Source organism: Cuculus canorus, chromosome 24 (assembly GCF_017976375.1).
Source record: "Cuculus canorus isolate bCucCan1 chromosome 24, bCucCan1.pri, whole genome shotgun sequence".
NCBI lineage: Eukaryota > Metazoa > Chordata > Aves > Cuculiformes > Cuculidae > Cuculus > Cuculus canorus.
The window spans coordinates 1,638,743-1,652,376 of NC_071424.1; the positions used below are offsets into that span (position 1 = coordinate 1,638,743).

General features: G+C 51.2%; 1 protein-coding gene across 4 annotated transcripts in view; it reads right to left on the minus strand.

The window, feature by feature from the left end:
- Positions 1-1,750: 1,750 nt before the first annotated feature.
- PLXNA2 (plexin A2) overlaps positions 1,751-13,634 on the minus strand; it is a 409,422-nt gene continuing 397,538 nt past the window's right edge. For all 4 annotated transcript variants that reach the window (XM_054087653.1, XM_054087655.1, XM_054087654.1 and 1 more), the window contains 5 exons: positions 13,158-13,348; positions 12,352-12,521; positions 9,518-9,730; positions 9,046-9,196; positions 1,751-8,163 (listed from right to left, as the gene is read on the minus strand). In XM_054087653.1, coding sequence (XP_053943628.1) covers positions 8,068-8,163; positions 9,046-9,196; positions 9,518-9,730; positions 12,352-12,521; positions 13,158-13,348 — 821 coding nt within the window. In that variant the 3' untranslated portion in view covers positions 1,751-8,067. The remainder of the gene's footprint in view (positions 8,164-9,045; positions 9,197-9,517; positions 9,731-12,351; positions 12,522-13,157; positions 13,349-13,634) is intronic.

Genomic DNA, 13,634 nt, shown 5'->3' on the forward strand with positions numbered 1-13,634 from the left:
TTCATTCCCTGACTCTACAAAGCATGTAAAAAATTGACTCGCTATTGGGTTGACACACCCTGGGTCAGCGCCGGACCGCTTACAGGACCGGCAGCAACAGTGCCCGTGGGATCTATCTGCTGAGGTTAAAATCTGCTTGTTTAAAGAGGGAGACGGCAGGATGCAGCCTCACTGCCTTCCTGAGGTTCATGTCAAGCTTTGCTCTCAATTTGAGGAAAATCAGATAAAATGACCCGCCTGAGGAGCAGCTGCCGTGCTGATGTGATATATTTGCATGAGCTTCAAACGGGAGCAGCTTCCCAACACCCTATTAGCGCCGCACCAAACCAAGCGGACTCGGTATCAAAAGGCTGTATAAAAACTACATCTTGGGGCAGCACTGAACTCCCTGCTGTGATCCACAGAGTGCCGCCCCTTCCCCTTCTGGGTTCAATTTATCCTTTTTAGTACCTCATTTAGGCACTAAAACCCTTTAGATCCCTCAGAACAAGCAGCAAGACCTCTTGTTCCCCGTCCCTATGTTTCTTTTTTAATGCTTCCTTAAGGGTCTCCATTTTTCTGTCACTTATCATCATCCAGAGTAATTTTGGGCTGTTAGAGAAAGTTCATTGCTGTAATTGCAACCATATTGGTCATTAAAGTTGACAGACAGCTGCTGGAGAAGTCACTCGCTGATTCCCACGACTCAGCAGATGCCTCTTGGCGTTCGCGAAAATGTTAACTTGAATTTATGAAATGGAAGCAAACGCATTTTACCTCAAGGACTGATAATTTCAAGGAGAGGAAAACACAATGAACTCATCCAGACCTTGTATTTGTAAACAGCGCTCGCCTGAACCGGAGTGGAAGTGCCTGGTATTTACTGCCTGCGAGGATTGCTGTTCCCTGGAGAAGCAGCTCAGCCCTTCATCCCTGCTCACGGGACATTCCTGAGCTTGAGAGCATTCAGCAGCGATGCGAGAACTCCACGCTGACAGCTCGGGAAGAGCAGAGAGGCCAACAAGAGCCTCCCCAGCGCTGCTCTGCAGGAGAGGCGGTTGTGAAGCAGCATCGCTCAGTCCCGCAGAGCCTCCCTGCATCTACTGCGCTTTGCTTTCCATTTACTGCCGGAAAGCTTTTGTGTCCTGAAAAGGTGGAAGGAGACAGGCTGAGAGGGTTGGTGTTGTTCAGCCTGGAGAAGAGAAGGCTCCAGGGAGACCTTAGAGCAGCTTCCAGTATGGAAAGGGGCTCCAGGAAAGCTGGGGAGGAGCTGTGGATCAGGGAGGGCAGGGACAGGATGATGGGGAATGGTTTTCAGCTGAAAGAGGGGAGATTGAGATGAGATCTTGGGCAGAAATGTTTTGCTGTGAGGGTGGGGAGGCCCTGGCCCAGGTTGCCCAGAGCAGTGGTGGCTGCCCCATCCCTGGAGGGGTTCCAGGCCAGGTTGGATGGGGCTTGGAGCCCCTGATCCAGTGGGAGGTGTCCCTGCCCGTGGCAGGGGGGTGAGCTTTGAGGTGCCTTTCAACCCAAACCATTTTACGATTCCATGAAGTTGCTTTTCAAAGGCTGGAGGTCAGGGGCAATCCCAGCCCCCCTCTCCAGCCCCGCAGCACCCCCAACCTCCCTCTCCAGGGGTTCCTTCCAGCTTTTTCTTGTCCATTTCTAACAGGTTTGAGTCAGTATGTAAATGTTTCTCCCCAATGTACTCAGCTCCTACAATAAATGCCAGAAAATAAGGACCTACTCAGGAGGGCTTTTTTAACCAGTAAACTTTATTTATATATAACAACAGTACAAAGTGAGTCCTTGGCTTGCAAAATAGGAGTGTTTCATATTTACAATAGGTACACAATAATATATTAGAATAATAACAAAACCCCCTTTTTTTTTTTCCCCCTCGGAACATTTTTAAATACTTAAACTTTCTTACATTTTTTTTTTCCACAACACTTGTAAAAACAACAAAAAAAAAAAAAAACCAAAACAAACCTAGACAATCATCTTAAAAAAAATATAATACAGAACTCCAGTGTGTCAAGTATAATGGGGAGGAGAGGAGCCAGAGAACGATACGGCAGAATGGGTACAGATACAAAGCAATTCATTGTTTCTGCCAATACACAAATCCCCTAAATCTGGCATGGATTTATGGAAGGAGGAGGGCAGAATCAGAATCTGTTCCGGGGCTGATATCTCTACATTCTGTGATGTTGTGGGGGACTCCAGAAGTTTTAGTACCTGTACATTCCCTCCCTCTTTGCTTCTTCTCGTATCGACCCCCACGGTGCCATTAACATGGGGACACTCATCAAGAAGAGAAGGATGTTTTACCGCAGTATCTTCTGAAGCTGTGAAAAAAGAAGGCAAAATGAGCTCATCAGCGCTTTCACGTTCCGTCGGCTCCTCTTGCACCTTTCTGTGAGATGGGAACATCGGATAGAGAAGCTGCTGCATCAACTTCCAAGCTTATCGAAATAGAGGTATTCAAAATCTCCAAGGAAAGGCCGTACAGGAGATGTCGCATTTGATTTGGGAGCCTCGGGAGGCCCAGGGAGTTAAGGATGTTATCCGTGCCGTTGGACAGAACCTGCAGGTCTTTTGAGCACTTTCTCACGTGCTGCAGGAATGTCTATTTTTTTTTTTCAGTATTCTGTTCCACTTTTACAGAGAAGGGAGAAGAATGGGTAACACGAGGGCAAAGGGGGGATCTGAAAGAACAAGCACACAGACACCACCGCGCTCACAGCACGGCAAAACACCTTCAGCTGTGTTTGAGCCACTTCCCGTGCAACCGCAGCAGCAAGACGCCTTCCAGGAGACAAAAATGGGTTTGAAGACTCCCATCCTCTTCCCCTTTGAACCTCCTCGGACCAGCCCACATTGGAATTGCACGTTCAGGGTCGCTCAGCCCAGCAGATCCTGAATTGCGCCTTCTTTGAGGCGCACATTAGATCTTTGACTCTGATCATTTCCCCACTGGATATCTAATTCTAAAAACCCAAAGGCATCCTGTCCACACAGGTGCTGGGTGGCCATCCCCAACGCTTTGCCTTTGGCCTCCAAGCCACTGGTTTTGGTGGCCCTGGGCGAAGGCTGGGGTGATGCGGGAGTTTCCACTGAAGACACATTCACTAAAGAGACGGGACTGCTCATCTAGCTCTACCGAGTACGCAACTATATACAAGGTCGCAGCTCCCTGCGTTATTGGCTTGCGGTTTATCGTACAAATTCTGAAACAGGATGGCTGAAGCTTTGTGGCACCTTAATGCATCTTTGATGTCAGTCATTTAGCCTCTGAACATTTGTTCTTCTCTCCAGGGCACAGTCACTCGTGAGCTTTCCCTGATGTCCCAGCTTATCCAAGTCAGTCTATTTTAGTTTCATTTAGTTTGGCGAGCCGAGTCCCCGTGACAGGCGAGAAGGTGGCTGGGCTGCTGCCAGGGAGCAGGCGTGAGGCACGGGCTTGGACAGGAGCATCACAGGGACGGTGCTGGGAGCTGCTCTGCCCTTTGCCAGCCCGGGGACAGGGCAAGGGCAGCAGGCAGGTCGGTGCTCCTCATCCCTTGGGACTTCTGGAATTAAGACCTTGTTTGTAGGTTGTGCCCACCAGGGAAGGGAAGTGCTCTGACCCTTTCCATGCAGAATGAAATAACTCGCACGGAGTCAACAGCGTGCAGGAACGCAGCTCCAGAGCTTTAAGTCCTCTTGCTTTTGTCCTCCACGTGCCCACCTAAATCGTTTCCTACATTACGACATTTTTGGTGAAGTCGAGTTGAAGGTAGGAGCGAGAACTTACGTGGGGACGGGCCGTTAGGATTTTAAGACAGTGTGTTGAAGGCACTGCTGTGATGAAGGTCTCTGTTGCCACCACGTCAGGTGGCTGCACTCACCATCCTCTCTGCGTCACACCACTGAGACCCTGTGGGAAGGCACCACCGTCCGGCACGGCTGCGTCCAGCCTCCTTTAGGATAAACCTGCCCAACACCTGCTGCCCACCAACAGCGAGGCTGTAGCAGTGGTTTTATTTCTCAGCACCGGTTCCTGTGGTGGGTCTTCACGCAGCTGTGGACTGGTCCATGCTGGATCCCACAGGGCCTCCAGCACTTTGGCTGTGCTGATCTCTCCCACCTCCCTTTAAATATAAATCCATCCTTTATGGCAAAATATGTAGCATTTGATGTCCACATCCTCTGTACTTTGGTGGGCTGCGGCGCTGGGGTGCTCCACAGTGGGGCTCACGCGGAGACAAGCTTGCCTGTAAGTTAGACTCTTGAAGATGGGTTTAAAATAAAGGCTTTCAAAGTGGAGAAGCATTTGATTAGCACCTTGCTCCCTCTTGGAGTGGGCGCTTTGATAGCTCATGAGCAGAAGATTAAATGGAATTATTTAAGCAGTGACACCAGGCAGAGAAATTCCGTGAAATGACGTCTCCCACTTTGATGCCGAAATACCTAAACCGAAGTGAACTGGAGAATCAAAACACCAACCGGCTTTGCAGGAGGAAGGAGGCAATGAGAGGGATGTGAAATCGTTTCATCTAAGGCAAACTCACTGCCCCCTCCTAACCAAACCTCAAGTCCAGTTTGCTGCAAGTGCAAAGAAAATGCCATTTTGAGATCTGCGGCTTCCTCTTCCCAAAGGAGAAACCAAAAAGTTGGACGCAAACAGGGCAATAGATTACAAGCGCTTTGCCCCAGGGGGATATGTTGCTTCATTCCCTATAACTGCCTGTAAAGATCCATAATTCACGTCAACCACCACGAGCAGACACTTAGCAGGTTACCTATAGGCCACTCCTTCCGAGCAGCTCCGTGCTATTCCCTACGCCATCCGCCCAACGCCTTTTCGGGTGATGGCAACAGAGATGTTTCTGCTGACTCCCGTGGAGGTCAGTCAAAAGTCTAATAGCTTAGTGGTTTGCAAAGTGCTCCTGCTTCTTTCCCTTTCCTCCACTCCCCAACTCCCTCGCACAGCACAGAAAATCAACTCAGTTGTCCCCTTCTCTCCTTAGAGCTCTGGTGTATTCATGGAATACAGACCCCATGCTTAGCCAGCTTGGACACGCTGGATTCTTTTAATCTTTGCTCACAAACCAATCCCTCTGGGCTCTGCAAGTATTTTTCTCTCTCACCTGATCTTTACTTTCCCAGATAATCCCAGTTTACGGGCCATTCTCCCCCTGCAGGGAGGCAGACAACTTGCTACAGGCAAAGCAGCTGAGCAAGGCTGGTGGCCCATCGTGCCACGCAGCGAATATCTCAAGCCTGGAGAAGTCCTGTTTGCCACCTCTCCCACCACCTGCCCGTGTGGGAACATGCAGGACATGGAGAAGAGATTGGTCACCAGCATTGTTTCTGGGTGCTACACTACCCACCCTCAGCACTGCCCAAGAAACCCATTGCTGGAGGACCCAGGGGATGGTCGGAGACCTCCACCCTCACTGAGAAAATACAGGGGAAGGGGGAATGACAAAATGTTTGCCTATGGGGTGTTCCTGGCCAGAAAGTAGAGAGCAGGAGGAGGAAAACAGGCTTAAAAGCAGCTCTGCAGAAGCCTCTCAAATAGATGGGAAGAAAAGAGGACCACGAGGGCCTGGCTAGGGCTGAAGGGCAAGCGTATATTCCCCAGCACCCAGGTGATGACAAGCCAAGTCTTTTCTTTGGGCAGTATTCATATTTAGTCAATCCTGCAGAAATAACCGCTCAAATATTTATAAGTTCTTAGAATCACTTGGACTGCTCTCTTTGGGTTTCGGAGTACCATAAGTATTTGGTGAACGATCTGAGTATGAACACCCAAACCAACAACCACAACTAAAACATAGATCTGGAAATCACTCCCATAAGCTGCGTGCGCATCGCTGCAAATACCAGTGCCAGAAACCAGTGAAAAATGAGACCTGGAGGATCTCAAAACCTGACACTCCACCCCTATAACATCCCAGCAGGCAGCTGCTGCAACCACAGCTGCTTCACCCGACTCCAATAGCACAACCTGGACATTTGCACACTTTCTGTCTTTAAAATGAGATTCGCTGTGCAGGAGAAGGATCCCTGGGAAGGCAACTCTCCCAGTAACGGGCAGGATGAATCCCACTCTGCTTCTCAGTCTCTCTTTCTGCCAGCTCTCTGTGTCTCAGTAAATCTGAGCCCTCCAGTTACAAAGCTCGGACTGTTCTAAATGTCAAGAACTTATTGCACAAGGTCGATTATTAGTATTTTCTTCCAAAGCATTAATAGGCCCCAGAGAAACTCACAGAAGTGGATTACCAGAAGCGAGTGGACTTGCAGAAGCATGGCTTTTACTTAATGGTAATTAAACCAACAAGTTTCCTGAGTTTTCCTCTACACCCTTCTCCGTGCTGCGCTTACAAGAAGACCAGGAGCCAGCAGCTCTCTCCACGCGCAGGGAGCCTGCGGCAAACCTCCTGGGCTCCTCCGGGCAGGAACGGTGGAGGAGGGGGATGGAGATGGGCATGGATTTTCCTTTGACACACACTGGCTGCAAAGTAAGGTCCCAGTTCAGCGTGGCGCTGCTGGGCTGAGCAGACACTGGGAGCTTTTTTGCTGCCCCTGCCAAGCTCACGCAGTCGATTCTTGGATTCCCCTAGACCCGATCACCCTGTCCTCCCCACTGCAGCCTGCACAAATATCTATATTTATTACAGAGAGAAATATTTACAGTGTTCCTTCCCCTCCTGGCACTCTACAAAGGGACACACATAAGCTTTGGTGTCTTTGAAAGAAATAACACTCACAAACATTTGCCTCTCGCTGGCCACAAGAACCGGTGCCAGCGAGGAACCGAACAGAACAACGAGACGCGGAGACGGAGACAAGACAGCAGCGCGAGCTGGCCCCTGGAGTGCTGGTTAAGGTTTTCCCTTGCCTACAGGAAAGATTTCTTTCCCCTCTCCAGTGGAAACACAAGTCCTGACTGTGGGCGACGCCGTGAATGCCGGCACAGAAACCCGACGGGAGCGTGTGCCGCTCTGCAAGTCAAACAGAAACGCAACCACTACCTCATCTCGCCACGTCGCGGCTCTTCAAGTATCGCTCACTGTAAACATCGGGGGGTTGTTGGGTTGTACTGCAAGAAACCAGAGGCGGCTGCCAGAAACCACCGCCCAAAGGCAACCCGGGAGGCTTCATCCTCGCTTCTGGACCTGCAGGAATCGGCAACGCACTGGACGCCACTGGGCACGACCGCGGCCACCCCAGATCGCCGCGACAGCACCCGGCGAGGCTGGCAAAGGGGAAAGCGTTTAAAATCTGATCTTTCCTCGTTCAACAGTAAATGGGATTTAAAAAATATATATATATTGACACTATATAAATACATCGATAAAGCTGGATTTCAAGACAGGTTGGATGATCCGATGGTTTTGCAATTCGGGTAAAGTTCCTTCTCGTGCCTATAGGTTACTCAGCCACGGAGCTATCTTCTGGCTAAACTGCTATTTTGCTCGTGTAAAAAGGTGTGGTGCAAACTTGTGCTCGTATTTTTTTTTTTGTAGAAGATCCCAAAGAGAAGAAAATTTCACTTTTCCAGACTTTCCAATTGGTGTAAGAGTCTGTTCACAGAACGCCCTGAGCCGCGTCCTCTGGAGTCTCTCAAGAACAGGAATCAGAGCTGAACCTTGTCACCAGGATTATCGCTGTGGCCTCTGTGGTTTTTGTTCTATTTCTTTTTTTTTTTTATCCTTTTCCTTTCCTTTTTTTTTTTTTTTTTTTAAAAAAAAACCCTTTAAATAAAGTTTTATTTTCTAATATACATCAAACAATATTCATGCAAAGCAGCAGTCGTGGAGACATCCAGGCTTTCCAGGTTCCTTCTTCCCACATACGCTTGAAAAAATGATCCATCTTGATTTGACTTTGATTGAGATGTTTTGTCTTTTTCTCTTCCTGCCTTTTCAACCCAGATCTCGTATGATTTTGAACACAGTCAGTCCTTGGGCTCTGCTCCCTCCAGAAGAGCCTTGGTATTTATGTGTCCAGCACCTTCCTTGCTTGTTCTCCCTCTTAATTCCCGAGAGTCTATGCAATCCTCTGCCCTTTGCCGCCCGTGAGCGCCGCAACCTTTCTTCAGCTCTCGATAGACATGGCACCAATAAGTTGCTCTACTTTATATGCCAGACGCTGCCTCCGTGCCTGTTCATCCTGCTCCAAAGCCCCGATGAGCTGGCACAGAGAAAGGGAGACAAAAAGAAGGAGAAGTCAGCGTGCGAGAGGGGGTGGGAGAGGTGGGTGGGCAGCAAGATGTGAGCAATGTGAAATGAGGAGGCGTGGAACTTAAATAACGACGAGCGCTTCGCCATGCTGCAGCCGTGCTCAGCGCTTTGTTGGACTGCTCGGTGCACGTTATGCATAACACGATCGTTCCCACCTTTCTACCTCGGACTCCACATTTCTTGTCTCATTTAGCAGGGAAGGGAGGAGATTTTTAAGCCCTAATTGGGGAATAGCTGCAGCACTGTATCACAAACGTCTACGTGCAATTAAATGACAGCCCCCTTCCTTTTAATGGACATAACTGCAAAATAGGTTCTTCGTACACTGAAATGAAGGGGTAGAACAGATGGTGAGAACTTGGTTTCAAGTGATGCATTCATTAAAGGAGCTCAGGCTGCCAGGGTGTCTTTGCAAACCAGAGCCTGCATCACTGCAACATGGGGTTTGTACCACAATGTTCCCAAAACGCAGGGATGTTTCTGGGGAGCTTCAGTGGGTCATGACAACTTTCCACTCCATTTAGGAGTGGGCTGCACTGGGTGCATGCCACGGCTGGGGAATGAAGGCACTCCCACAATATTTTAGCTCTCAGTCCTCCTGGGAAGTACGCATGGCCGGCACCTGAACCAATTTGTGCATGAACAGAACAGAGCGAGGCAGCAGCGCTGCAAGCTACGGAGGATCGAGAATACAGAGAGGAGGAAGGAGCCCTGGGTGGCAGCAAGGGGAATGGCTTCCCAACCCACCACCGCACCAAAGCACGGTTTCTCTCCCACACCACATGTGCCGCAGGGCAGCCTCACCTCTGTGCCCTCCCCGCTGCACACTCACCTCCTCGCTGTACTTGCTGACGTAGGAGTAGATCTCGTTGAGGGCGCTCAGCATGTTAAACTCGATGGAGTGCAGGCGCGACTGCTCAGCGAGGTAGGCATTCATGTCCTGGTCACTGATGGCGGGAAGCTTGGCGATGTCTGCATAATACCTGCAGGGAGGAAGGGCCAAGGGGGGCCATGAGAAACAGACCTCAAACTGCCCTTTTTCTCCTTGCAAATTAAACTTAAGCTCTGTGGGGTCAAGGACATCGTTTTGCTTCATGCTTACAGCTGGTAAAATGGGATCCTGGTCTGCAACAAGAAGAAAATAAGAGCAGCGATGCTCAGCAGTGCTGAGCTGTGCTACCACCTTGCTGGAAGGGCCACCCTGCTCCACTGTTGGCCACCAAAAGCAAAGCTGCTCGGTGCAGAAGGTCACGCAGGACTGGAGCACCCAGGCCAGCCCTGCCACCCCCGGTGCTGCCTCTCACCTCTCCACCCAGCTCTTGTAGCTCGGGATGTCCTTGGCGTACAGCAGCTTGTTGGAGGGGGAATCCTTGCCCAGGCGGTGTTCCGAGGTGGAGCAGGAATCCATGAAGGTCTGAGCCACAACAGAGAGGCAGGCGTCCGTGATGCTGCCTTTGTGGATATCAAACACGAACTGGGGGTTTTTGATGACGTTGACCCAGAATCGGAGAGGGAGGCTGTAAGGAAATCAAAAACCAAACCTCAGTGTTAAGAAAAAGGCTAAGAAAGGACACTTGCTGTGGTTTGTGTACCCAGGGAGAATATAAATGGTGGGAAGCAGGAATAATATGAACTGAGCCAAGCCCATCAAACACCAGTCCTGCCCAGATTGCTTCTGATGGGTTCCACTATGCAAGGAGACACCAATGTGTGCTCACAGCCCAGAACGCCAATCCGGTCCTGTGTTGCATCCAAAGAAGAGTCACCAGCAGGGCGAGGATGGGCAAGGTGCCCCTCTGCTCTGCTCTCTTGAGACCCTACCTGGCGTCCCGGGTCCAGTTCTGGAGCCCTCAGCACAGGAAAGGTGTGGAGTTGTTGGAGCAAGTCCAGAGGAGGCCACAAAAATGATCAAAGGCCTGAAACACCTCCCCCGTGAAGAGAGGCTGAGAGAGTTGGGGTTGTTCAGCTTGGAGAAGAACTTATTGCAGCCTTCCAGTACTTAAAGGAGGCTTGTAAGAAAGACGGGGAAAAACTTTTTAGCGGGGCTTGTAGCAACAGGACTAGGAGTAATGATTTTAAACTAGAAGAAGAGAAGTTCAGACTGGATATTGGGAAGAATTTTTTCATGCTGAGGGTGGGGAGGCCCTGGCCCAGGGTGCCCAGAGCAGTGGTGGCTGCCCCATCCCTGGAGGGGTTCCAGGCCAGGTTGGATGGGGTTTGGAGCCCCTGAGCCAGTGGGAGATGTCCCTACCCATGGCAGGGGTGGAACTGGAAGGGCTTTGAGGTCCCTTCCAACCCAAACCATTCCATGCCTCTATGCTTGGGCCGGACGCTGCTGCCCTGCGCGCCCCAGGAGCCATTCCAGGGGCCGAGTCTGCATGGAACGGTGGAGGAGATGAGGACAGCAGGTGCCGGGGGCAGGCTGTGTGCGCCAGGGCAGAGCTGAGCAGCGCTCGGTGGTACCAGGTGAGCAGCTCCATGAGGAGCCCATTAAACCCGGTTCAGTGGAGTGGGAGCCCACAGTGTAGGGCTGAGCTCGGGGCAGCGGTGCTGCCGCCCCTGCGCTAATCAGCCGCTGCCCGGCCACTCCGCAGCCTATCATCTGCGAGCGGTGCAGCAGGCATCAGAGGCTTTGTCCCCAAATCCCGAGGCCTTTGCAATCAAAGGGGAATTATTATTCCTTTTTTTCTTTGCCTGTATAGCAGGATCAAAAAACCAGCTGCTGCTTTCTATTACCTTTCAAGTCTCGGCGCTCTCTCTCTCTCTACCCATCTCGCTGCACCGACGGCTGCAGCCTTAACTCTTGCTGCTCTGCAGGCCAGCAGCTCCGCAGTGCCATCTCCCCTGACCTCCCCTCCCTCTCTTCCAAGCCTCCATTTACTCCAGTGGCACAAACCTTCTCCCATCTCCCCACCAACATTCCCTTCCTGGCAACGCTGCAGCCGAGCGAAGCGCTCAGCGGAGCTGAGTGCAGAGAGCAGATTTTCCCCCTTCTCCTAAACCCCCAGGGCAGAAGGGCAGACGCAGAGCTCCTGTCTGATGGCTCTGGCAGACCAAATTCTGCCCATCGATGCTTTATTTTTTATTGCTTTAAGGAGTCTCACTTTTTCTGTTTTTTTTGTGATCCCAGCGGTTTTTATCCTAATAACTCCTTCTTCTAAGGCTTTCAAGAAATTGTTTTTAGCTTCCCACAGCCTTAGCGGGGAACCCAGCTTTTGCAGCCGTGATGATTAGAGGCCTTTTAAACCACAAGGGACTCCGGGGAAAATACAAAGTCTTCAGGGAGTGACCATTTGTTATGCTTTATTTTTACATCCTCACAGAGGTAAATTTTTAACCCACGGAGCTTTTAATCCTAAAATAACAGCAGAGGCAGAGACATGAGAGCTCCTATTGTATGGAGAAGGCTGAACGCGGCTGCCGTCCGTGCCGGCCACACACAGGGCTGGCTCCTTCCCACCTCGCCACCTCCTCCTGGTGCCCAAACGCTCCACTTTCTGCCCAAAGCTTTGGGGAAGGCGCACCGCTCGCTCTCCCCTCGCAGCCTGGGCCATGGCAGGGTTGCGTGGGGAGGGCGGTGTAGGCAGGGAGTCCCGCTTCCCGCTAGCAAACCAGCTCTGCAAAGCCAGGCCTTTCCAAAGTCAAGATATGTGGATCTACAGCCTGAGGCCACTGCCCGGCTCCCACCCCAGCAGAGGACCCAGGCGTAGCTGGGCTCGTGGGTTAACATCGCTCGGGGGGTTCAGCTCATGTGTGCGCGGCGTGAACCACTGTCACATCTGCACGGGGTGCTGAGACAGCAGCGATCAGCACGGCTTCATGGTTCATCTCATGCTTTGGAGCTATGGGACTGAGTTGTTCTCAGCCTTCCCAAAGCTCTTCTCCACCTCTGTTTTGCCGCAGGACACAGTTAACTGCTCAATACTCAGGTCTGCCCCCCTTCAGCCCTCCTCCTCCTCCTCCATCATTACCAATTGCTCTTCCACACGGCTGCACATACAACTCACGCTTTAGAGTTATGGGATGTGGTTGTTTCCAGCCTTCCCGATGCTCTTCCCCACCTTTGTTTTGCCCCAGGACACACATAATTGCTCAGTACCCAGGTGTCCTCCCTTCCACCCACCTCCTCCATCCTTACCAATTGCTCTTCCACGTGTGCCTCACATCTGTGTCGTGGATGCCATGCTTATCTGCCTGCTCATCCAAGAAATCGAACATATACTTGATGGCCAGCGGGAGCGCGCTGCCGCGGTGCACGGTGCTGAACAGCGTCTCGAACAAGTCGTCCACAAATTTCTGCAGCGTACCCTGATGGGAGCAGCAACCGAGAAGGTGAAGGGAGGGTCGGGACCACGCTTGGTTGAGCAGCGGTGGCAGGAGGGGATGCCAGATGGTGCTGCCAGCTCTGCACAGCCCCACAAAATGCAGCCATGCACCCCAGAGGAATAAATAAGGTTGGGGTCTGTACGAACGCTGACTGCGCTGCTGGAGGACCCCGGGGGAATGCTCCAGCCTGCGGCTACTCACGGCCGTGCTTGCTCTTTATTTCTAACCCTAAACAATTTCTTTTGCTTTCAAAAGCAAATCTGTGTTATCTACAGCAACAAACGCACAGCAAAAGGCAGGAAAACTCTTTTTGGCCAAAGGAACTGGTTAAATATTTACAAGCACTGCTGCTTCTCTCTAACTCTTTGTGGTTTAATACTGTGCAGAAGAATGAAGTATTGCAGCAATCGCCTTGCAGCATGAGGAGATCTGGGCTGTGTTTCTGTTGCTGCTCCAGGAGCCACCCAACCCCTGGAATCCAGGAATACATTGGATTCCTGATACAGATGGTCCCCCTGGGAGCTGAGCATCGTTAGGGGCTGCACAGGACTCCTGACAAGTGTGTGGAGATGGACCTCCCCATGCATTTCCCAAGCAAATTTAGCGCACGGCAGTTACCTTTGTAGCTAATAGCCTGGTCAGGTAGATCTCGGACACCATCTTACTGCCCCGGTCTCCTTCCTTCTGGTCTCCATGGTCGTGGTTTTTGACCAAGTGCCAGACCTTGACACCGCTCTCCAGGTCAGGGGTGATCATGGGGGCCCGGGAGCGGAGGCTGTCAGGGCTGCCGGTGTAGCGGAAGGTGGAGTCTGAAAGATGGGAAGAGAACTCGGTCATGCTCAAAACAAACCCCTTTTTCATTTCCTTGTCTCTTCTCAGCGATGCCACCCTGCTCGCTAATGCCAAACTCATAAAAACATAGAACGGTTTGGGTTGGAAGGCACTCATCATTCTGCCCACCCCCCCGCAGTGAGCAGGGGCAGCTTAGAATCGTAGAATCACTAGGATGGAAAAGACCTTTGAGATCATTGAGTCCAACCGTACCGAAATCAGCCTAGATCTTCAACCAGATCAGGTCGCACTGGCTTTTTTGTG